General features: G+C 36.9%; 1 protein-coding gene and 1 long non-coding RNA gene across 2 annotated transcripts in view; both read left to right on the plus strand.

Moving 5' to 3' along the window:
- The window catches only part of COCH (cochlin), a 25,263-nt gene extending 477 nt beyond the window's left edge, over positions 1-24,786 (plus strand). The window contains exons 3-11 of the mRNA XM_026068891.1: positions 5,733-5,889; positions 13,172-13,305; positions 14,506-14,568; positions 17,606-17,650; positions 17,738-17,885; positions 18,600-18,703; positions 19,959-20,185; positions 21,724-22,240; positions 22,990-24,786. Of these exons, the coding sequence (XP_025924676.1) occupies positions 5,733-5,889; positions 13,172-13,305; positions 14,506-14,568; positions 17,606-17,650; positions 17,738-17,885; positions 18,600-18,703; positions 19,959-20,185; positions 21,724-22,240; positions 22,990-23,165 (1,571 nt within the window). The 3' untranslated portion in view covers positions 23,166-24,786. The remainder of the gene's footprint in view (positions 1-5,732; positions 5,890-13,171; positions 13,306-14,505; positions 14,569-17,605; positions 17,651-17,737; positions 17,886-18,599; positions 18,704-19,958; positions 20,186-21,723; positions 22,241-22,989) is intronic.
- LOC112967575 lies at positions 401-4,848 on the plus strand. The gene is made up of 3 exons (XR_003254020.1): positions 401-835; positions 1,070-1,157; positions 2,102-4,848. It is a non-coding gene; the product is annotated as an uncharacterized LOC112967575 (long non-coding RNA).
- Positions 24,787-25,874: the final 1,088 nt, after the last annotated feature.

The raw sequence follows: 25,874 nt of genomic DNA on the forward strand, positions 1-25,874 counted from the left end.
AAAGGCGGCGCTCCCCTTGCGGGCGCTGCGCTGGTGCCGGCCGGCGGGCCGAGCCCCACCGGGCCACGCGTCCCGAGAGCTCGGGAAGAGCGAGCGTCCGCACCGCGGCGGCTGGTCCGTGGGGATCACCAGGCGAAGCGACGGAGGAAACGTGCGTGGCGCCGACGGAAACGCCACCCTTGGTCCTCGGAGCGGACGGGCTACACAGATGCGAAAGGGGCACGGGGAACGTGTTATCCTGGCACTGCTCTCAGGGGAAGCAGTAGGGCTTGGAGAAATGTGAAAAGACTGGGGGGAGGATGCAAAAGGAAATGGAGGATATCTGGGAATGTTTCCAGATCGGGGGGGGGGGGGGAATTTCCTCCAGGCATAGACTGAAGACGGGCAATGGTAACAAATACCTCCTTCAAGGGCAATGCTGATAGCATCAGAGCGTGTGTGTGTGTATTTGTGTGTGTTACAAAGGCTTTCACAGAGTGCTTGCCTATTTGAGGATCTCCAATGTATTTCTGACTACGGAATCATTACAAACTCTTTAAACCTGCCCTGCCATTATTTTGCCCTGGAAGGCAAAAGAGAACTCAACATGCCTACAAGGGCATGAATTGGCAATTGCTACATGCCCTGTTGGACTGGATCCCTGCTGCTGGAGAATGGGGTCTCCCGGAGCCAGAGCCGAACCAAGGGAATCGGGAGCCATAGGAAACAGTTAAAGAARTAAGTCATCAAAGGGACACGAGCAGTTTGTCTGCCCCTTCCAGCAGAGCCTTTCACCAAGGGAGGGCAGGCACTCTTGGAAGGATGCGCTTCCAGGCACTGGCCTGGCCTGCAGAGGGTGAGTGATCTCAAGCTTTTCTCATGATTGTTAAGGATTTCACAATAATTATGAAGCGAGAGTTAATGCTCTTTTTGTTTTAAAACACTCAGAAGATTCTTTTGTGCTTCTGTGATAATGGCTATATGTCACAGGAGTGCTATGACTTAAAAAAGAAGAAAAAGAGGAGGGGGGCAATGGAAAATCTACTCCAACTTCAATTCCTTTCCTTTTTATTTTATGGGTGCACTGCAGAAATATCAACAGTCCTGCAGGAAACAAGTGAAAAGTTCGCTATAATGCTTCCCCGCAGAACTGGAGAAGAAGCCACTGTAAACTGAAGGTATCTGGAACCAACTAAACTAACATTAAGGGAACACTGGCAAATGTAATTTTACTCTACCTGGTTACCAAAAGTACCAGAATGTTTTTATATAATACATGAACAGATGCTTTATGAGATTGTGTCTTACCATTATTGTGAGCCCAAATTCAGTGGCATTTGGTTATTGCACTACAAGCTTGCAGAAACTTTTATGAAAGCACTTAAATTCTGTTGTATGAAGTAATGACAGAACATCAGTTTCCTTGCAAATCTAATGGATTTAGGCTCGTATGTATGGTATGAGGTACGTACCTAGGTACTCATACCCACCTTGTCCATATCAGCATATGCGCTTAACATTATATGAATACTACATAACCTGTGAACAAATTTTCCAATAATATAAGCTGGTATTTTTAATAGTAATTTTTGTTTGTTTTCTAATCTAGACAAGGCTGTGGAAGTAGTCACTGCATAAAATAAAACCCAGGCATATTTGAAGGCGCAAGATAGCAAGGACCCCAAATCTTCCTGTTTCATAAATAAATAATACTAAATACATAAAGCAATAAGCAGCATAATAGGGACAGGAGTCATTAAGCTATTTTATGAATCCCTGATTCTATAATAATGTACATGGGGATTTTTTTTCTATATACACAGAAACAAATTCTGCTTTCCCAAAGCAATGGATGGAAATGTCAAGGTTAAAATCCATAGCTAAAATCTGAGTTCTTCTGTTTTGCTAGAGTCTTCTAAATTAGTGACTGTTTTCAAGAACTATGTGAAAGTTTTTGCATGTGGGAGTAAGAAACAGCCATTCAGTGCAAATCTGTATATGGGATGAGGCAACAAAAATATGGAAACTGAGGGGAATGACTGAAAGCATGGTTACTAGATGGATGTTTTAGGAGAAAACAGCCTTCATTATTTTTTTTCTTCTCTCTTCTTTTTTTTTTTAGGGTCAACACTGATGGAAGACATCCATCCTTACCTTTAAATATGCCTTTAATCAGGAAGAAATACAATTTTTTTTTTCTTTGTACTTTGTTTTTACAATGTACCCAGACGTGGTGTGCTTCTGTGAGGCATAAAGAGTGTGTGTCTTGAGTGCCAATATGGTCATTTCATTGCAGTTTTGAAGGCCTAAGTTTACATTCATATGTACATTGGTCTCCAGCCTCTGGCAGAGCCCAGAATGAATAGGAGTCTAGGACTGAGTCCTTTTCTTTAAACTGCAAGCTTATCTTTCCTTCCTGCAAAATATACAGATTTAAACTTTTCATGTATTGGGTAACATAAGTATTCAGAGAAATATCTCAACTGTTACTGTATTACTAAATTACAGTGACAAAACACTTGGTTACTTTATAGATGGCTTTTTGGCTGGTTTTGCTATGATAAAGTATCTCAAGTACATTAACAAAACCTACTGCTTTCTTCAATTTTAATAGCATCACATATGAAATTTGGGAAAATGATTAGTGTGTAAGTTGGCAAAGAACTATTTTACATGATCCAATATTAAGAGTTGATAACATACTTTCCTGTTCATATGGGACTGCTCATAGGTTTGGATAGGTGATGATACATTAACTATCAGGGAAGAACAAAATTCACTGCAAGGTTGGTACCATAACTCTTAATTTTAGTGCCCAGTACTTCTCATTTTGATGCTGCTCATAACAATGTTAGTCCCAGTTATAGTATATAGGAAAATATGTTTACATAGCAAAACAAAATGAAATTGTTGCTTCTTAATTAACAGCATAATGTACTTGAAAGTGTGTTACAAGGTCCCCACCCTGCTGATCCAACTGAGGTATGAGCTGTTAAAGCCCCTAGCTACAGGTCCTTATTTCATACAGTAGCAACTTACTTTCTTCCCTAGGAAGCCCCCCCTCTCCCTCCTTCCCCCATCTTCAGTGGTCTAGATCATGACAGTCTTTAGGCAGCCAAAACCCAGTGATAGCACTACAGGGGATTTCTACGCTTTCACAGCTAGGGAAAACACAGCAAGATATCCCCTACCTCCCCTCCCCACCCTATCAAAATATTAGTCTGACAAATGACTGTGTTTAGTAAGTGCTTGGGAGTGAAAGAGAAATAGTTTTCCAAGCAGCATAAGAGGTGTGTTAACAAGATGTATCTAACTGTTGTCTTCATAGGCTGTCAGAGGATTCAGTCAACTTAAGTACATTAAAAATGACAGGTACTATAAACTTACTATGATGTCTTGCACTTGTTGGAGGCCTGAAAAATGTTCCAGGGCATGTGGCACAAGTAGTACCGTGCAAGCAAAGATTACCATTAATGCTCATTGCAATGATAAATAATGCTTGGATTGCTCCAAAGGTTTCCAGCCTTCCAGCTGTTGCTTGACTCTCATGGAATCACTAGCTGTCACTTAGTGGATGTTAGCTCCTTACTGCCCAGTAATAGCTAACACCTGGCAGAGCATTCACGGAAGGACTGGGGGACTCTAAAGGCAAAGCAGGTCAACTTCTTCTAGCATAACACCAATAATGTAGCACTTTCAAGAGTGAAAGTAATGATATTTTTTATCAAGCCTTTATCAAAGTTTCTTTTTTTTCTTCTGGGCACAAGCATGGTGATTCTGCTTGTTTTTCAGACACTTGTTTTTTAAGGCAAATGTGTGAGCTTTATGGAGAAGCTGTTGTGAGCAGATAAGACTGTAAGTCATAAAAAATACTTTATTTTTTGGATACTTGAGAATCAGATTAAACCACTTTACAGTGGTTCTTGCTAGATGGAGAGCTTTTATTATCTTGAGAAAGGAAAATGAAAGTGTTTACCACTTTTTTTCTTTCCTTAATCTGGGTTATATAGACATAGTTAGCATATTTACATAACATCTTTGTGCCCACAAGTAGCAACAAAGATTTTCAGAAAGATGTGATTAGGTAGTTTAACAATTTCAGTACAGGATTGCATATACTTAAAAATAAACATCTTCATTGTTAATTTAGGCAGCAAGAATGAGTTCTACTGTGCACCTAAATATTCTGCTCTTCAGTTCTAATCCTAATGAGATTCGCAGGAGGCACATGGTGACTGCTCTTTTGTCTGCCGATTAGGGGAAATCTTTTYTTTCAAATAACAGCAGCTTATGTCAGGGTCAGTAAATGCTCTAGGGAAAGAGAGAAAAGTTGAGAAGCCCATGAGGGACAGATCTCTAATCCCCTAAACATGCTTTCCTTGGGATACAATACTGTGGTGTATATACTGATACATTAGCCAGTCTCTGCCAGTTCTCATTTTAATGTTCTGAAAAAGTAATACTTTGAGTACATATACAAAAAGGGTTCTTGCATCTTCTATTGCTTGGTGAGGGCAACATTTGCTCTTAGGAATTTCAGAATAAATATCCAGGTTGAATTTGTGACACTGAATTGATGTTGATGTAAGCAAAAGCCTTAATATGCCATGCTGCCAGATTGGCTGGATAAGCCTTACTGTGTGGTAGTAGAATGATTGTAAGTATCCAAAATAATGACCTCTAAGTTCTCAAAAAGCTTCAGTTTGCCAGACAAAATTGTATACTGGTGGTCTGCATATATACACTGCATACATGTAAACACAGTAAAAGCTTAATGATGGTAACACAAGGTACACCGCCTTTCCTTCTTTAAAAGTTGTATTATGTGAAAAATGTATGTGCCTAAACTGAATAAATAACTTCTATTTCTCAATGGGTGAATTTGACAATTGTTTTCACAATGCTAATGATGTAGTCTTCACTGTGATGAATTGGTATGAATGTTCTAGATAATACCAGTATTATTGGAGCAAGGAGATAGATACTCCCTTTTTTACAACAGCCTCCATAGGATTTATTGCAGAGGCTAAGGGGAATGCTGCTGTCAACCTGCTTCATGAATTCCACTGCACGGAAGGTTTGGAGTCTCCTAAGTGTTTTGGAGATGTTGTTGCTGGAGATTACTTTGGGGACTTCTGAGTCATTTAACTTCTTTCTTGGAGTGTGCTGCTCTGWCCTGTGTTTCACCAGTCCTCTAAGGTCTTCCCCTTGCCTTTATGCCTCCCTAGTAAACTTACAGCTGTTTTGAATTGCTGCTACCTTTCCCCCCTGTATTACTTCTTGGATTTTTATTTTAATGTTCTGTGCTACTTTCTCTTATTTCAATCTTTTTTTTTTTTTTTTTTATTTTTTACCAGTTTTTTTTTCCAGGAAGGACCATCAAAGAATCTGAGGGCGCATTGCAGGGGAACATCCAGTAGAATGTCGAATTATTTATTTGTGAAAAAGTAACATTTTGGATGCACATTCTGTTCTTGGCCAGAGGCTTTTTTTTTTTTTTTTTTTTTTTTTTTTTTTACTTTTTCTACCTTGTTTTTTTTCTCACCATTTCTGTCCCATTAAATTAATGAAAAAGTGTGTGTTCTTCCTTGCCACAGCTGCACACTTTTAAGCTCCAAAGATATCCATTCAGATTTACTGGAGCATAAGACAAGGCACTATACCTAACTTTAAATTCAAATATTGCTTTAAACTTGGAAACAGTGTATGGGTTTTAAAAGATTTTTCAGGTCACAAATTTTTTTTTTCTTCAGTTTCCACTGCTATCACATGCTTTACAAGAGGACTTGACCTTCAAAAGGAGACAGAAGATGTCCTTTGCCCAGCAAACTGTCCTTTATGGCAGTTTTATGTCTTTGGGGATGGAGTCTATGCCTCTCTTTCCAGTGTCTGTGGAGCTGCCATCCACAGGTATGTCAGATGATTGCTAATTAATGTGTTAAGCAAGCTTGCTACACTTTTAAATTTTAACCTTTTGACTCTATCACAAATAAAGACTTTCTGGACTTCTAAAGATATACTAGGAATGCCATTAGAAGAATGGAGAACAAGGGAGAAAGGAAAAAGCTGAATTGTGCTTAAGTGTTCCTGAAAATAGCATTCTTAAACTTGTGAAATGGCAAAGTAGAAGACAAACTTTCAGTATAAGATAACTTTTGTATCCTTTGTAGACACAGAAGGATACAGTGTAAATATAACTAGAGAATAAAAGAGGATTTGCTTTCTTACTTTAACTTTCATGACATCTTTCCTGAAGTTGCTGAAATCTGTTTAAGCTCCTAGGCAAATGGACGCAACCAAGATTTGGGTGAATGTGGTCCATCAAGACCATGGCTCTTAAATTTTTTGCTTCAAGAGAAAAATTTTTTTGCCATCAAGACTTTTTTCCAAAGGCACTTAGACTAAAGTATTTTGAAATATTGCAAAAGCTAAAATGTTAGTTTCTAAAGTCACCAGCCCGATCTGCTAGGCAGCAGTCTTAAATCTGTTGTAAGTGTTTACCGTTGCAGAAAAACTTTCACCAACAAAACCCAATAGGCTCCATTTCCTTTACAGATGGGATTCTGTGCTTTCTGTGTTAGCTGCTGGAAAAACATCAACTCCTGTGCAGCTATGCTGCAAGATCTGTTTTTCTCCAGTTCAGTATTGTTTTTACTGCAGATCTCAGTAGAATCTCTCTAGTGCAATACTAAAAACACTGAAAAATGTTCACGTGATTTAGGTTTTGAATACAATTTTTAGATCAGCACCAGAAAATTAACATTTATAAAAGAAGGAGGTATTAGAAGAGACAGATTTCTCTTCAAGATTTGTCTACTTTTTCTCCAGGGTAACAAAGCACAGGCTTTTACGCATCATTTAGTTCTTCACTGAAGTCAGTACCTTTATAAACTGTATTATTATTATCACTATTATTATGCAACTCAGAAGCACAGGATTTATGCAGTACTGTTTTTTCCATACTAAGCATCAATCTAAATTATAATCCTTGTGAAATATGCGCCCTGTTTGAAAAACTCTTATTTGAGGGTTCTAATGGCAATGAAGGGATTAAAATGTATTTACCCTTCTTCTATTCCATGTCTTCCAGTAAGTATTTTAGTACAAGTTAAAAATGTTTAAGTATTCTGAATATGATAGATTGTAGTACAGTATTTTGAAAGAGCAGTTTGTCAAACTTATAGATGAAAGAATCTTCTACTCGGGAGCACCTTTTGTTTTTGAACAGTACCTCTAAGTTAGGAGCTATGAGTCCTGTTAGCCTTTCATATTGAGAACAGAACTTATCACTATTTACTTGTTGGTTTTGTTGGAATTATCCATGGCCACAAATACTGGTCCTAGTAACAAAGGCTTGCTGGGGGCTGGCTGTTCTAACTTCAGTGCAGGCTAGAAAACCCAACCCAGTAACAGGCAGAATACTTGCTTCTAGCTCTGTGTTAAAATGGCTAAATTCCATGCTTGTGCCCAAGTAACTCCAAGAACCTATTGCTAATAGGTAATYATGGTAATCTGATGCCATTATAACAAAACTAGGTATATGTTCTGATGATTATCTGTTTGAAGAAGCATGACAGGAGCAGCTCATGCGGGGTGGAGGGTGGTTTTAATAATGAAAAACRGTTGTGTGAGCCTAGGTTTGTTCCCTTTGTTCCCTGCCCGCAGTTTGTGTGTGTTGGGTCCAAATTAAGGCTTGATTCCTTTTATATATACACCAAATAATGCTCATCCATTCTATTATTGCAATGCAACTGTTAAAGCTAGAAAAAAATGTACAGTGCAGTTAAAGAATTCAGCAGAATTTAACTATGAATAATTCTGTATACCCTAGATGAGTAAGCTTTTCTGCTTGTTTTATTTTTTTGTATTTTGCTTTTCTTCTCCTTATGTTATGCCTAATTACTCTCAGGAAACAGAGTATTTATTTAATATCGTTCTTTTTCTGGGAAGAAGAATAGAAGTTTTACTTGTTATGGGGAAGAATGAGGAGCCTCCTACCAGGCTGACACTATGTAGGTGTAAGGAAGCGAGTTAAATCTACCATTGACTGATTAATTGGATTAATAATCAGAAGACCAAATTAAGGACTAAGTTCACAGCTTGTGCCAATTCCACTAAATGGAGACCTAACATGATTTGGTAATTTCTAGATGCTAAATAGACATGTAAAATTTTTCATAACCTTTGTAACTATTCACAGGGTGGAAACATACCTAATTAAACATCAGGTTTCCAGAATTAAGTGTAACAGAAGTATATCATGGTGTTACCAATTTGGCCACAACAGTCCTTGGGCCACAAGCTAACCACAAAGAAGACTGACCACCCTTGAGCTGTTCCAGTGTTTGGTAGAAAAAGACTGGCAGCAAGGTCATTTGGCCAGAAGGACTGGACTTCTGGGCGACATTACATTTACTGGGACACTTTGGTACATTGTCTGCTTCTGCTGCTGAGCCTTTTTTCTTGCCAAAAGCAACAGGAGTGCAGCAGAGAGAGCAGAACCTAGGGGGGCAAGGGGATGCTGGCAAGAAACCCAGAACAGCTCAGTATCAGTAACTGAAGGCAGGCAGCGGTAGGAGACTGCAGTTTAGAGAAGGGGAGGGTGCTTCTTGCAGCAATGGAGAAAGGGGGAGGATGTGGAAGTTTTATGTAGCTGCTGATAGTGGGAAGCGAAGATGGGAATTCAGATACTTCAGCTGTCATGTCTGATCCTAGCCCCCTGAGAATAACTTTTCATCACAGGATCCTATCAGAAATGCCAAGTGTTATCACAGCAAGCACTCCTCACTCTCCCATGGTAGCAGGGACTTTAGGTTAAAAGTCCACTCTTGGATAGCATGGCAGACAGTGACCTTCCTGCTCTTTCCCCTCTGCAGAAAATGCAGATTGCCTACTCACTGACATATATGATAAGCATAAAGGCTTATGTTATTCTCTGAGGATACGTTTGCTTCTGAACTACAAGACTTTATCTGTTCAGTTTTAACAATCCAGTTGCAGCCCTGCTGCTCTAAGACTAAATGTTCCAATCTAAGGAAAGTCCATGTTCAAAGCCATTTTCTTTCATTCCCCCACTCCCACCCCTTGTTGCATAGTAACATTATCTTTGTACATTTCATGGACAATGTTTTGTAATTTTTAGATAATTTTATGTAGCTGGTCATTATATTTACAGAGCTAAGATCATTTTAGAGAATAGGCACTCAGCTTCATCTCAAACTTTTTTAAACAAGTCAGTAGCTTATAGGCATGCTGAAGAGAGCTCTCTCTCCATCTGAGAAATCTAGCATGAATTTTGCAAATTCCAAAGAACAACTGAAAATTTACCCAGAGCAAAAACACTTTCATAAAGGTGAAAATCTTATATTTTCCCTTTATTTTAACAATAGACAGTATTTCAGCTTTTTACTGCTGTGTCAAAGACTGCTGACTGCAATTACACGTATAAAGGTCATCTCCCATAACCAGAAGAGTCCCTCTGCATCAGGTCTGATGTGGAGACTCCCTTGAAAAAGGCATCTGAAGGTCAGCAAAATCAAGCCAGCCCTGTATCTCTTTCTCTGACAGGGCAGACAAACAAGTTCTTGCACTTTACTTTGAAGAGTTTCAGTCCCATCTGCTCTTTGACCTCAGTTTAAATTTTTAATTAGGTTTTGGATGGAATTCTTATTTCATATAAGAAGGTCCTATATCTTCTGCCACCTTTTGGCCAGTATTCTTCCTCCCATGAGCTATTGCACAGTGAGATACTGGATTATTTCCTCATGTGTCTCCTTTTCTGTTTAATTTGTGTGTATTATGGAATGAAAAATACAGCGCAAGTATAAATGATGATTATTAACAGTGAAGCTAGGCAAGAGAATGGAGTGACAGCCTCTATACAACATTGCTTTTTGGCAGCTCTGACAGTAGCAAGAAACATAGTGACTACGGAAGTGAAAGCTGTATCTGGAAAATCTACAGTTACAGTATAATCAAAACAGCCAGGCATGCAAGTCATTGGCACATGAACAAAGTACAGCAGTGAAAATAAAACCAGATTTTAATGACAAACTATATCCTGAGGATATGCATAGGCACCTTTTTACCACTCAGATACTACTGTAGATCTACACAGGATGAATCTCATTTCTAAAGTGCATCGTAAATGGCCATGAAAAGTTACTTGCCAAAGTCATACAGAATATAAAGGTAGACTGACAATACGGCTTACTCCACTTGAGCATATATCTGACTAAACTAGCTAGAAGAAACACCTCAGGTAAAACTGAGGTGTTAAAAGATGGTTTATAACACACTTGTTAATTTACCTACAGAACAAAATGGCAAGGGAAGAGGAATAATTTTCAAAAAGATATATAGTTCATATTATACTTGCATCTAATGTTAGCCCCCCCCCGCATTGAAAATAGCAAGGAGAGTTTATTATGTGAAAATAGTGCATCTTTAGAACACCATCGAGAGCTTTATGATTTATGATGAAATACGGAATCAATAGATGCCTTTGATAAATAGATAGGAGCAAATAAATCTTCCACTCTGGTTTCAGAGGAAACAATTCCCAAATTCAGCAGAGCATTACTTCTAGGTTCTTCCAGAATGATTTAATGGCAATCAGAATGAAAAGACAAAGAGACATACTGGCACAATATGGAGAAAACTGTTCATGTGATGAACAAGATAGGATGAAATCATTGCTTCCAGGAAAACTTGTCAGGTTGAGCTATCAGTACAAAATGTGGTCTTGTTGGGCTTAATCCAGCCAGTGGTTAAAGTTCCAAGTTCACAACAAAGGAAATGGGAAGAAATACTAAGCTCTTTTTGGGAGCTGGACTTGGACATAGATCAGTTATGCTGGTGCAAACCCAAAGTAACTTCACTAAAATTGCCAGTATAAATTTAAACTAGAAATGGCTCCAATTAATAATTAAAAAAGAAAAAAAAGCTTATTTGAATTTATATTTTTATATTTTCTTGCACATCTTTCCTTATGCCTAAAGACTGAGACATTAGTAAAGGCTTGAATGTCAAGGAGAACAAGGAAATGGAGAAGAAAATCATGTTCTAATTAGACTGAAATCTTTTAAGTTCACTGATTTATTTCCCCCCAAATAATTTTGCCTTACTGAATTTTCCTGACAGTTTTAAAACAACCAATTAGAAGCTCCAGTCTTTTTTTTTTCTCTCACTTTTTAAAGAATTGTGTAGTGCTGTTTGTATTTGCCAACTTTATAATGTGACTTTAAACTCTAGCATTCAGAATAACTTTACTAAAGGTCACCTGTCTGTATAATGTATACTTTGAAACTACTATCATAATTTTCCATGGTACAGGAATTAAATATATATAACCACAGTTCTATTTAGAGATGCAAACCATGTCCGTGAATGAGGAGTATATTGTAAAAGTAGTCCACATGGAGATTTATGTAGAACCTGGTTTTGCCACAAATGCCCAGAGCTAATATTACCATAAACACATGCAGTTTTTTCTAACCTCTGGTCTTGATTATTCTCCTTTGGCAATGTTTTACATCAGATTAGGCTGGGACCTCTTTTCAAGCAGGAAGCCAAGCAGAAAAGACAAATAAATACAAAGGCATATTGTTGTGTTTCAGTAGTCTTGAAACAGATGTTTGTCTCCAACAGTACTATACCTGCCCAAGTRCTACAAAGCATTAAGGTTTTACCCCCCTCTTAGAGAAGCTTAATATCAAATTTTGGCCTCTGAAAAATAATATAACCATTCTCTCTTTATATGCTAGTGAAATATATAAAAAGCAGTTTTGATGATGCTTTAGGTATTCAAATGCAAACATCTACAACAATCTTTCCACCTACACCCAATAGTAGCTTTTAAACCTGAAGTTTCCTAAATACATAAATCTATCCTGTTGGATATGCACACAATCATGTAAGTCCTGATAGTGCTGAGAGACTCATCACACAAGCATCAGTAAGACTTTCAAACATTTGTTTCACATGATGGGACAAGTCTGATATAGGCAATCTCAAAACCCGTTCAATTGTGAAATGAAACACAATGAGGGGAAAAACTGTCGTGGCCTTCTCTAAGTACTAGACTACTATCTCTAACTACCTGTATGGGATGTGAATTTTTTTAGGTTCAAATCTATTCAGTTCTTGGAAACATCCTGCATAGATTTTGCTAGAAGGTGGTTTGGGCTTTTGTGGTTGTTTTTTTTCCTTCTACACTTTTAAACAGATTGTTCTAGTAAGGCATTAAAGAGTATAGCAGTAATCTGATAGTAAATTTAACTTCGTATTATTTTTTTTTAACCAGTAAGCTTTTTTGTATTTGTTCCAACTTTTCTACTAACCCATATAACTGTATCGTAAGGACTCATTGTGGTATGCTTAAACGAATTAAGATACCTGAGATGCATTAGCAATTACTTAAGTATTCTGAATTCTTACGCTGTGATTTGGTATGTTACTCTACATCCCTGTTAACAAAAACTGCACACTTGAATAGTATCTATTGTTGAGATACCATTTTCAAGTCTAGACTGAATGCAAGCAGGAATCTTATGTGGACTGAGTTAATAATTTGCATTCTATTTATTTCATTCTTTTCTGATTTTACATTTAACCTATACTATAGATGAGTAAGATGAATAGGACCCTTTTGGCTCTGTTCTTATATTTCTCAGTAATCTGATGGATGCTATCAATAATGCCTACCATTTTTGACTTCATTCTATGTGGTGCCCTAACACAATGTCCTATATACAAATTAGTACTATAAGCAACAATCTTTTTCCTCAGGTTTCTTAGATCTGGTCATTTCATAGTTGAACATAGCAAATTTTGTTTTAGTTGCAAATATCTGTGAGTCACAATGAACTCAAATATATACGTTCTCCTATAGCTCTTTCCTTTAGCAATACATATCAGTCCTTTACACATAGCTCTTTGGTTTCTGTCTGAACAATGTTAGAACTTTAAAACTCTGACAATTTTTTTTTAAGTCTTTGTGGTGCTCAGCAGAATAGATTCTCTAACAATCTTTTCAGTGACTTATGGTTTTTTTCAGTCTTGACACAACTGCTTGCCTATACAGCATCTTTTACAGGAGGCTGGAGTGTCCCACATACAAGAATGGTAAAATTGTTTTGCATTTCCTCGTGATTAAAATGTCTACTTTATAATAACCTTTCTTCTGTCTCAGAGGGGTGATCAACAGTGCAGGAGGAGCTGTAAGGGTACAGACACTCCCAGGACAGGAGAACTACCCTGCCATAAATGCCAATGGGATCCAGTCTCAGATGCTTGCTAGATGGGCTTCATCTTTCTCAGTGACTCGTAGGTGGATCACACTAATTATTTTGCAAACTCTATTTGAAACATTAACATAACTCAAGGAAACTTCTGTATGCATAAACAACTGTGATTTTGTATAGTAACAAAAGTTTTCACTTTTAAGTTCTTATTTTATCCTAATTTTTCCACAATTTCTTGTAAATACTATTTCAGCTAGGCTAGTCAATCTGTATTGAAGCTGACACATGAAAATGGATCACAGCTATTCAGAATATAATCACATGAAAACAAGCAGTTGGCAGTGTAGTTGCATGACAATTTAAGATGATCTAAATTGGTGCTTCATCACTGTAGTTGCGGTCCTGTCCTCCCACCACTTCCAGCCATACAGTTTTAGCTCTTCTCTTCCCCCAGCTGCGCAGTCCCATGCCTGCCTTTGTGCAGGCAGTAGCATTTGTCAGACCATATGGAGAGCTTGTTCAGGGCACTTTGCAAGCAGAAGGCTAACCCTCCAAAAATAGGAGTAATGTCAGTTAGGTTTAATGTGGTCATTAAACCACAATGTGATACAGTATTTTTTCCAGAATTTTTTGTCCATGTAGCTGAGATACAGTACCTGATTGCAAATAAGTTGTTACTCCCTGTCACTTGAGTTATCTTAAGTCACCTCATAAAAACATACAGAGAAGCCTACTGGTTATATATTCTGTTTTGGTTTAAAAAACATTAAACTAAGTCTGTGTGTCTTCTAGTACATTCTTTCAGAGTTTGGGAAATGAAACTCTAATACATTCATGTTGTTTACATAACTAAAATTCAGCCTATCATCTCTAAGACACTAGTAATCCTTGGATTAAAGTTAATAGCTAAGAACTTGAAACTACAGGTACTTTCAGTGAAGGTGCAAGTGACCTCCGTTTCTCCAAGATCAAGCCCTGCATTCATTTGCTAGAAATAATGTGTCTGCTACAGCTCAAAAACTCTTATCAATTAGATATGCTGTAACTGCTTATCAGCTGCTATTTTTTCAAATTTAGAAGCACAAAGGAGAAGCTTATTACCCAAAAAAAAGCACTGCAGTACTGGGTCTCTCCAAAGATCTGTTTAGGCCAGTGCCCACCTCCAAGAGTAGCTAGTAGAGGATGATGAAGAAAGTATTGGAAATACAGTGTTCTTCAAGCACATGTAATTTCATATAATACACCGAAATGCAGTAAGTTTATCCTTTCAATATTTTAACAGGTGCCAAGAACACAGCACTTGAAGCAGTTGGACGATCAATATCAACAGCACGTCCCTCTACAGGTATGAGACCTCTGCAACTGAGGGTATTAACAGTGGTAGCCTCATGTGATAAGATGTGCTGCAGTGCATGAATGCCTGACTAAAATGCCTTATTTTATGGGCTTTGTTTACTTTTAAAGAAGAAAATGTACATAACATCTGTTTTTCCAGTATATCTTGCATCAGCAATAAGAGGAATCACTTGTAATATGGGAGACTGATTCTGATTTAAGTGGTATTCATGTAAATCAAGAAAAATTTGAATGAATTTAGAATAGTTATACAGGTAACACAAAAAAGAAAGAGTCTGGGAACTCATGGGATATTTGTTACTATTAAGTGACAAAAAAGACAAGTAATGCATTCCTTCTTACAGAAATAACCTAGTGTCAGGATACATTGTGACACATGGTGATAAAAGTAAAGATGATCTCATTGCTATTCAAATAACAGTTGCCAGGCTTTACAAATGTTTTTTCCTTTCCTAGGCCTGCCTGTTAAAAGACCATGTTATCAGTTTTCATTATGAGTTTAATGCTACCAATACTATACACAGTTGTTGTGTTTGTATACATAAAGAATAATGATGAACACAAAATAAACAACTGCACTTTCCCACCAAATTTTTCACCTTCATTCACATGTTCTCAATTACTGCGCTTGAAAAAAATGATAAAAATGACACCCACCATTATAGGTAAAATAGTTCATAAAAAAAACAATGTGATGTGATAAACTTAGATGACAGATGTGTGCTTCTGGTGACATCAAGAAATACATGGCAGGAAGAGATTTCAAAACTTTGTATCTCTGCTGTGAGATAGGACTGAATGTTCCTAGAAGATCTCTGCAGTTTTATTTAGGTTATTAAAAATCTACACAGCCATTAAAATCTCCCTATTTAATCTTTTCCAGTTCTAACTAGTCTTAATTGCAAAAAAAAATTCCTGTCAGCTAATCTCCATCTTTGTTGCTGGAAATTAAGCCAATTACTTCTTTTCATCCAATTAGTGACACAGCCAACAGGTCACTGTCCTCTTTAAACCAACATAAAACATTATTGCATTCCCTTTTGCTTTCTTTGTTCTAGGCTAAACAAATCTCACACTCTCAACTTTTCCTTTCAAGGTATATTTTCTAAATGCCTCAGCACTGTGCTTTCTCTAGACTCTTATATTTGCCTGCTTCATGAACATGTAGTACCATAAGAAGAACACACTAGCTGAGACCTCAGCATGCTCAGCAGCATGCAGTGATTGGCTCCTAGATCTGACAGAGGATGTCAAAACATCCTAGGAGGACACTTGTCTTTTTCAGCACCACGTTGCTGGTTGTATTCAGTTTGCTGTCCTCTGTTACCCTACTATTGCTGCCCTAGCAGCCTAACTATTCTGCATTTTGTATCTCTGTATTTGATTTTCTTAAGAGTAKTACTGGAGTTTATCCTTGCAGAATTATATTTTGGTGGTTTTTTTGAGCCACCATTCAATTCTCACAATAATTTTGGATTTTGATTCTGTCCACTCAAAAGGTAGCAACCTTATCTCACCAGTACCATCGGAAATACAAGTCTCTTCCCTGTTCCATCTTCCAATTCATTAAAGAAATATTAAATAGTATTGTGCTTTCTTGTCAGAAAGTAAAATTAGAATTAGTTTAGGACAATTGTTTTTGACAAATCCACATGGCTATTCCTTAACAATTTATAAATACAAAGATGATCAGTTAACAGAATGTTCATTTTAAGAATTATTATTAAATAGACTGGACTATAATTTTCTGACTTCTTTCTGCTCCTTTTTAACATGAAAAAGTGCTTGCATTTCTCCAGTCCTGCACAACCTCTTCTAGCTTCTTGAACAAAGCAGCCAATGAATAATAATGCATTATGGCAAAGGATAAATACATGTTCTAAGTCAAGCACTTATCTATAGTATCTTTTTTTTCTTTTACAAAAGCAGCATGGCTAGATAGAAAATGTGATCCTTGCTGTCACTGAAAAACCTTGGTGAGCTTGTAGTCTGTGCTCATGGTAGTGTTAATGCACTTCTTAAATAACTGTTTTGATGAAAATGAAACCATAGAACAAAATGAAGTTACTTCTTTACCAAACTGAGTTTCTAGCTATCCTGAACCATTTCATCATTCCTGTGCTAAATCCCATCTCTTCACCCATTTCTTTTCATTTCAGTTCTTGTTTTTTTCTATATTTTATCACAATTACCACTCTGATCACATGGCACAAACAGGCATGGCTTTGAATAGTGTATTTTTCTTTCCCTGTGGGTGATATGTACTGTTTACAAAGGGTCATAGAGTAAGTGAAGTTCCACCCTTAAAGGGGATGAGAAGGAGAGCAAGAGCATGGCCTGCATCCTTCTTACACTGCCTCATTATCCATGTTTTCAGGTTGAGTGCTGTGACCTCTGAGCTACCGAGTGAGAAAGTAGACATCTTTGTTAATAATAGTATTGAAATAGTAGACATCTTGCATCTGAAAGCCAGGTGATAGCTAAGTGCTGTCAGGACTAAAGTAGCGGAAATTTAGTTGCCATGTGAATTTCTCCACAGAAAATGCTGCCAGTAAAAGACTGATGATACATGCCAAAAGGCTACATCAGTTCTTATGAAGACCACTGATAAATAAATATTGGATTTAGATGCTGTTTGTGAGGAAAACCTTTGATTTACAGTTTAAGTCCCAATTTGCTTCTGAAACATTAAAACTGTACACTGTCCTAACAGAGAAATGGTAGGACTTGGGATGGTAAGCTACAGAAATCCACCCAGCTTTCTGTCTAAGTTTTGGTAGTCAGCTAGGCAGGTGTAGAAAGGCAGGTAAAACTGTTATGTTTGAAAAAGAATATCCTCCAAGGAGCAAAGTGGTAGTAGTGTAAGCTTAATTATTAACAGATTGAAGGGCAATGTTACCCCCAGACAGTTCTTAATCAGGCTATATTGTAACGTAGCTCTTAGAATCTAAGCTTTTTACAGTTCCCTTCATCTGTCTTTTCATCTTTTTGTTCTTAAATAATCCATGCCTTTTCCTTCATTGAAGGCAAAAGACCTAAGAAGCCCCTTGAGAAAAAGACTGGAAACAAAGGTAGGAACCCACAGATTTAACTTCTGCAATGCAAAGTCCTAACATTTATTTGGTGTTAAGTATTCTAATTACTTTGGATATTCACAGACTGTAAAGCTGATATCGCATTTCTCATTGATGGAAGCTACAATATCGGCCAGCGTAGATTTAATTTGCAGAAAAACTTTGTTGGAAAAGTAGCTGTGATGCTGGGAATTGGAACGGAAGGGCCTCACGTAGGAGTCATACAAGCCAGGTAATAATAGATCTACATGAAATATAACTGAGTGATTAATAAGATAAATCAACAGTCTATTCTGCAGAACAATGTTTGAGTAGTGGAACAGGTACAGTTGTAACTGAAACATACAACTAAAAATCAGTCATGAGGTTTTTAATGCTTAATAGTGTAAAAAAACCCTTTATTTTAATTTGTCTCCTACTGTAAATAAAGAGTGAAACCTGGAAACTCAGTTTAGCGAAAATGTTTCATTTCTTAAATGGAATCAGTAGCTAGTGGAGCTGGTAGCTAGTAAACTTTTCAAATTAAATAACTCGCACTGTTTTAATTTCACAGGAATTTTTAAAATGTACAAGATATTTATCATACAAATAATAGAAAACCTGCCAAATTTGTTTATTAATTACACAAATGCATTTAGTTTGAAATCTGGCATGTTCAAAATTTATTTCTGGATAGATGTTCAACCTAATACTTTAAGTTGTTTAATAAGCTTAAGAATCAGCCTCTTCCTCATTTACCTGGCTAGGTAAATAATTCCTCTTGCACGGGGTTGTGAGAATTATTAAACTAGGAACATACTTCTATTTTAGTAACTAAGTATGTAGTTCACTTTTCCTAGCAAAGCTCATACCACTACGGCATTAGCAAGCTAAAATATAGTTTGAATCATTTTGTTGTTGGTCAAATAAACCCTGTTTTCTTTTTTAATGTTTTATTTTGCCACAGTGAACATCCAAAAATTGAATTCTATCTGAAAAACTTCACTGCTGCAAAAGATGTTTTGTTTGCCATAAAGGAATTAGGGTTCAGAGGAGGCAATTCTAACACAGGTGAGTTCATACTTCCACCAAAATAGAAATTACTTCATTTCATAAGCATATGTGGAAAAAAAAATATATATATATATAAAAATGTGTGTGTGTGTATACATATACACACACACTGAAGTACGTATGCTTCAGTTCTGTAAGAAAGAAAGTGTTTTAAATGACAAGCTCATCTTAGTTTAATATTTTCCATTAGAACATTGACACATCTTACGCTTAGTTTYCAGAGGTTAAGGTTGCTTATTATACAATAATTAAAGCATAAGTGTGAGCATCATTTCCTGTGTTTGAATAGTAATAGAATTTTTCACTGGTAACTGTGTGATTTCTTGAGACAAAGTCATACCTAATAGGCTTTGCATTTCTTTCTTGGTGACTGGCTAATTAAAGAGTTAGAATAATCTGGGAATAAATAGTAAGTAGCTGTGAAGAAATGTCTGACAAATGTCTGACAAGAGACCGAGCATTCCAAATATGTTTTATCTCACAAGATAGGTATCTCCTCAACTTTATTCCTTCCAGTTCACTTGGCAGGCACTAATATATCTGCTTCCTAGTACTATGCTAGGCCTATGGGGGGAAAAAATCCAGTGATTTTTCCTCAGCTCTATCAGTTTTCCAAGTTACAGGTTGCTCAAACTTCATTATTACTCTGATCTCCTGGGATGCTATTTCACTGTTAAATCACAACAACATAAATGTCCATGAAGTTGCTTCCTTGTTATACTTCCATATAGTTCCATAGGCTAATCACCTAACTAACCTTTGGAAACATTGTTTTGTAACAATCTAATTTCCTCTCCAGTTAAAGGACAAGGATTATGGGACAAGAATAGATTTTGGTTTATTATTTTCAGGAAATTAAGAGAGTTTGAATGTTGTTGTTCTGGGTCCTCCCCCATTCCCCATCAGGTTATCTTGGAAGCATCAATTCAAAACTAAGTAAAATAAAAATGCTTTTATTTATAATATTGTTAGTATTATAATCTAGGAAAGCTCTGTTTGTTTATGGCAAACTGAAATAACATATCCTAGAGTCATTACTCCTTTTACCAGATGTTCTTAAGCTTCTTTGCCTGCAGTTGGTGTTCAAGTTCTACAGTGCTTCAGTTCACTTACTAGCAGAATGAACTAATCAACTAGTTTTTCATATTGCATAAAAGGCTAAAATCCAGCATAACTTCACTGGAATGGTAGGGAATTGGTACTGAAATGTAATCACATTATTTCTCCATATTCTTTTTTGGTTTAAAATTAGGGAAAGCTTTGAAGCACACAGCTCAAAAATTCTTCTCTTTGGAAAATGGAGCACGTAAAGGAATCCCCAAGATCATTGTAGTGTTCTTAGATGGCTGGCCCTCCGATGATATAGAAGAAGCTGGTATAGTGGCCAGAGAATTTGGGGTCAATGTATTCATCGTCTCTGTAGCAAAACCCACAGCTGAGGAGCTGGGAATGGTGCAAGACATTGCTTTTGTTGACAAAGTAAGAGAGAATATCATTATTCACTTTCCAATCATGGGTATGATTCTAGAGAATTTACTTCATCCTAAAGTCCTAATGAACTGATTCTTACATATGTGTGTGTGCATATATAATCTCCAAAAAGCCCCAAAATTTATTTCTGCTATGAAGTGATTTAAAAGATTATCACCGGGAAGCCTAAAGTATTGGGACTGCAAATTTCAAGTAAGCTTATCAGTTTCATCTCATTAAATTATATGCTGCCACTGTAGGGTTTTTTTTCCTTTTTTTTTTTCTCTCTGTTAATTGGCCCACAGAAATGTTACCCCAAAGGGCTATCAGTGTCCTCACAGTTCAGAGCCTTGGCCAAGTTAAAGCCCTTGGACTTTGTAATTACATGATGATTCTCAGAATAGGAACTCCCCTATATTAGGTATGGTTGAGTGTGTCAAAGCAATCAAATGCAGGTTTGTGATCTCCAATTCTGAAATGGCAGACAGGGAGACATATGTTTCAGTACCTGCTCTGTGGAAGATTATTTACTTTTACTGCAGAGACATGAAAGATTGAAAAACACATCCTAGTATAGCATGTTGACAAGCAAGGCATTCATCTCGGATGAAGAGTTATGGATCTTGCTCTATACAAATCAGAGTAGGAATCTGAACACAGGTTTTCTACTCCCACGAGAGTTTTTAAGTGTTAGGTCATTACTTACTCTTCAGTGAGAAAATCTCTTATTTTTCATGGGGAGGGTTTAGAAAGTTCATAGCTCAAAGCATGTATATAAAAAGTGCTGCAGCTCGCTCTGTCGCTTCAAGACACAAGATAGCTTGCTTCTGATCCCAGGGTTATTACAGGCAGGTCCAACTCTTTTAGGTACTTATAGGCACAGAAAGACATGACCTTAGGTGCCTGAGGCCTGTCCTCCCCTTCTGCATTTTGATTTTAACCAGATTAGATATCACCTTGGAAAGCTGATTTTTAGGAATCCCTCTCTCAGTTACCTAGTGTTCTATGAGCATCCTATGGAAGACAGGGAAAATGGAAATTGCACTTTGGATGACCTGGAGCTAGACTTCAACCCAACTATGTGTGTGTGTTTATGGCACATTATAGATTTAAAAAAAAAAAGAAAAAAAAGTGCTTGCTAAGTTAAAATGTAAAGTATAGAAGCCTAATTTTTAGTGAATAAAGAAAAATATAGAACTTGCAATCCTTTGGATATTCAGTAGCCATGACTTAGGTCACTTTTAAAAAAGGTAATTACAATTTCCAGTTCTTACACTTTTTAAGAATAACATGAAAGTCCTTGAAATTTCTGGGGTGGGGAGGGTTGACTCAATTAGTGGATAAGACAAGCTGATACAGCTTCCACTGACTTCAACTGGAGATGTTTGTATTCTTTTTCTAAAGGACCCCCCCCCMCACACACACACACACACATATCAGGCTACAATTCTTATCTACCTTTGAAAGAAAATTACATAGGCGTCTGATTAATTATGCATACAGCAGATGTGTCAGTATTTACCTTTTGACTTTTTATTTTTAAATAGGCTGTCTGTCGAAATAACGGCTTCTTCTCTTACCAAATGCCCACCTGGTTTGGTACTACCAAATACGTAAAACCTCTTGTCCAAAAATTGTGTTCACATGAGCAAATGCTGTGTAGCAAGACGTGCTACAACTCCGTCAACATAGGCTTTTTGATAGATGGTTCTAGCAGCGTTGGAGACAACAACTTCCGCCTTGTGCTTGAATTCATCAGTAATATTGCAAAAACTTTTGAGATCTCTGATATTGGTTCCAAGATTGCAGTTGTGCAGTTCACATATGATCAACGTACTGAGCTCAGCTTCACTGACTACACCACAAAAGAAAAGGTTCTCTCTGCTATCCAGAACATTCGTTACATGAGTGGTGGCACTGCTACTGGTGATGCCATTTCTTTCACAACAAGAAATGTATTTGGGCCAATGAAAGATGGACCCAACATGAATTTCCTTGTTGTTTTGACTGATGGTCAGTCTTATGATGATGTTAGAGGGCCTGCTGCTGCTGCACAAAAAGCAGGTAAATGACCTATCTTTAAAGGTAGTGGGAAGTTGACTTAACCTATTTCTGCTGTATTGTAAATATCAAGATTTTATATAAGTTTGCAAATACAGCCCCAGTGAGTTAGTCAAGTATTACAGCTGTTTTAGATTCAGAAAAACATGAGGTGTGAGGAACTCTTTTCTATTAGGATGAAAAATCAGTGATGTGGAACCAGGTATAAGTAGATTCACTCATGGTAGCTTAGATAAAAATGTATGCCCAGTCTTATTTTCCTGTACAGGAGAGAAATTAGCAGATAAAAAAAATTTTTTGAAGTCATGCAGTGAAGCTCCAACTAGTGATGCCACTCAGTATTGTCTCCCCATCATCTAGGAAAGAAATAAGCAGTTTTGACTGAAAAACCTCTTGGGCTGCTGACACTTGAAAGCACTGAACAAACGATCCAGATTTATTTTCCAAATTATTCTACAACAAAGGCAGTGTTGCTTGTGTTTCAAGTCTGACTGCGTCAATATTAGACTCATGTATCACTATAAAAACTACTAAGATGCTAGCCCTTAAGATACCATCTTACTGACACCATAAAAATTCTTCTAATTCCTGGTATTTAGTGGCAAAATCTGATCATCTTTGATAGACTGCAGGTATTAAAACACCCTTTTTGATCTTAATTAATTAATGAATGCAATCTAAGCTGCTGTTTTTCTTGTGTCCGTAGACAAAATGGTCTTATGTATTGTTCTTACTATACTATTGCGTTGTAGGAATTACAGTCTTCTCTGTTGGTGTTGCCTGGGCACCTGTGGATGATTTGAAAGACATGGCTTCTGAACCAAGAGAATCTCATGTTTTCTTCACTAGGGAGTTTACAGGATTGGAACAGATGGTTCCTGATATTATCAGAGGCATCTGTAAAGATTTTTTGGACTCTAAACAATAATGCAAAAAGCTGCTGTTGGATATTACTTCTTTGAACTAACATCAGGAAACTGAGATGGTCCCTCTAAAGTACAAATGTTTTATTCTTATAATATACCATCATAATATAAGGGAATAAGTTATGACGGGCTACATTCTGTTTCTGTGGTCAATCAAGGATTCTTGTGAACTCATTAGAAGTTGTACTTGACATGGGAATGCAGAATTTGGCCAACAACTATTATTTTCAGTACCTGTATAGTATCTTTCTTACACTTAAGGCTATTAGATATCAGCTGTATGTATATAAAGAAAACATAATAGAGCTCTGAAACTTGCACTGTCACTTACTAGATGTCTTCTCATGCGTTAAAATTAATATAATTTTAAATACACAGCACTAACTTCTATGAGCCTTCTGTAGTTTAAGATTCTGTATCTTTTTCCAGGAGTTCTCTTGATGGTGTGAATGTAAAACTAGCCATGGGATAATAGCCACGATCTTTTTAGTGCTTCAGTTGTGCAACATTCACTGTTGCCAGGCAATTTATTAAGAAGATGGATGACAGATTGTAGCTAGACGGTCTGTTTTCACCAGTTGAGATTTTGCTGTTTTGAATGATACTGCCATCTGGTTGGCAGAGTTTACATTAAAAGACCACCTCACTTCTACCCATTTCTACCGATCAGTGCTGTTGGGTACTTTTGGCACAGACTTTCAAAGGTAATGAAGCACTGCAGTTTCTTTTGAGGATCTGGGTCCTAATACATTAACTGATACTACTGCCTACTATATCAATGAAGTCAGTAGCAGTATTCCTACTGTATCTGATAATCTGGATTTTTTTCTCTACTGCATTGATTTTACAAAGTTGTTATTGGCTAGACAAAGTGCAAGACAGGGATCTTGGGCAAAGAGATAAAATTAGACTGTGTGCTGGAAACTGAAAGCATTTAAATTGAAATCCAAATTTATTTTAAGCCTTGAAACTTAACTGGTTTATATCAGATTACTTAGATGACTAGAAGACAAAAAAGTAGGCAGAGACATAGGTGGGAATTGGTAACTCACAGAATAACAATTTTCTAATGCTAGTAAAAACATTATTAAAGATGTGTGAAGTTTTCTGAAGATGGCAAAAATAGTCTTCTGGAAAAATGGCTTTAAATTGATTACATACCTGGTAATGTGCTGATATTTTTACACCAGTTTGTATGTGGTTAAAATGATGCAATAATTCACTGAGTTCTTCCCGATGCCTGGAAAGAACAATGGACTTCAACTTAAGGATTTTTTAGATAACTCATTTTTTGCAAGTAAAATACACAGTAGCAATCAAAGCAGCACTTTCCTGTTCAGCTATCAATCAAGGGTTCCCTTTTGTTGTATTTTTTGTGTTATTGATTGTAAAATTCTTAGTAGTTGTGAATGGTACAGAAGGGATCATATTTATCAGGCTTTTGCAGTGTATTTTTTTTAATAACTTATGACTGGCTACATATTACACTAAACATGAATGGCAAGGATGCCTTGTATTTTTCTATTGATTGCTAACCTTAATTTTGTTATGTGTTTATAGATACAGTATTCAGCTATTGCTGTATAAATTCATATGCAATATCAACTTTGTGCAAAAATTTAATTCATTTAGCTAAAACTTTTTACAGAAGCATACACATTTGCAAGAAAACTGGGATTGCAGCTATCTATTTTAATATGCTGTAATGTAAAAGTCTTTTTACGATGAATCTCATGTAGTAGAGCTTGAACAACTCAGGTTTATGTGATGTTTGCTTTACTGTTTGTATTAGTTTTAATCCCTGAACTGCAAAAAAAAAAGGAAAGAAAAAAATCCCAACTCAAAACTCAAAAACTCCTAATTCAAGAAGAGTTATGTAATAACCAGCCAAAAAGATATCTGCATCAAAAGCAAACTGTACTTCTTTATAACTTAACATAGCAATTTGGGGGGATGGGGGGGGGTTGACACATATGAAGCAGAATAGTTTCATCAAAACAATAGTATCTCCTACAACTGTTCTTAATTACTGCTGTTTGCATTTCATATTGGTGTTGTCACATATGTCCATATGTCTTCTCTTCTACTATGTCCCCATACAATGCAAATATTGTATTTTCATCTCTATTCTGAAGTACAAAAGTTCTGACAACATTTTAAGCTTTGATTTTTAGGCCATCTTTTTAGTGGGACAACTCARTATCTTTACCAAGCTCTATCAAAGTCACTGCTTTTTAAATGCAGTGATTCTAGTTTTTTCAGCACTTTCCTTCCTTTCATTAGGCTGAAGGGTATCTTAGCTTCAGAAAGCACTGAAGCCACAAAAATTACAGAAAATTTCTCTGTTGCGCTCAAGTGCCCCAGAAGGCCCGAGCACATTGTTAAAGATTCAAGTTGATCTTTGACAAAGTGTCTGGAACTGGAGGCTTAGATCCTCAGCCCAGTAGAATCAATCCAAAGACTTACTGACTGGTGTTGGTTTGAAGCTGGTAAATACCTAATTTTTCTGAGAAGCAGAGTAGAAAATGCTTGAACTGCTTACAGTCAACTGCCATTCAAATATAGACATGAAGTACAGGGAAGCTTCCACTGAACAGTCTGTAATTTAACTATGAGTAATTTTCCAGTTATATATGTCTATCAATTGGTGCACACATTCTTTTGTTCTCTTTGGCTTCAATAGGAATTTTGCCTCTGGCTTCAGCTGAAGG

The sequence above is a fragment of the Apteryx rowi genome, unplaced genomic scaffold, assembly GCF_003343035.1.
Source record: "Apteryx rowi isolate R43461 unplaced genomic scaffold, aptRow1 scaffold_280, whole genome shotgun sequence".
In the NCBI taxonomy this organism is placed as follows: domain Eukaryota; kingdom Metazoa; phylum Chordata; class Aves; order Apterygiformes; family Apterygidae; genus Apteryx; species Apteryx rowi.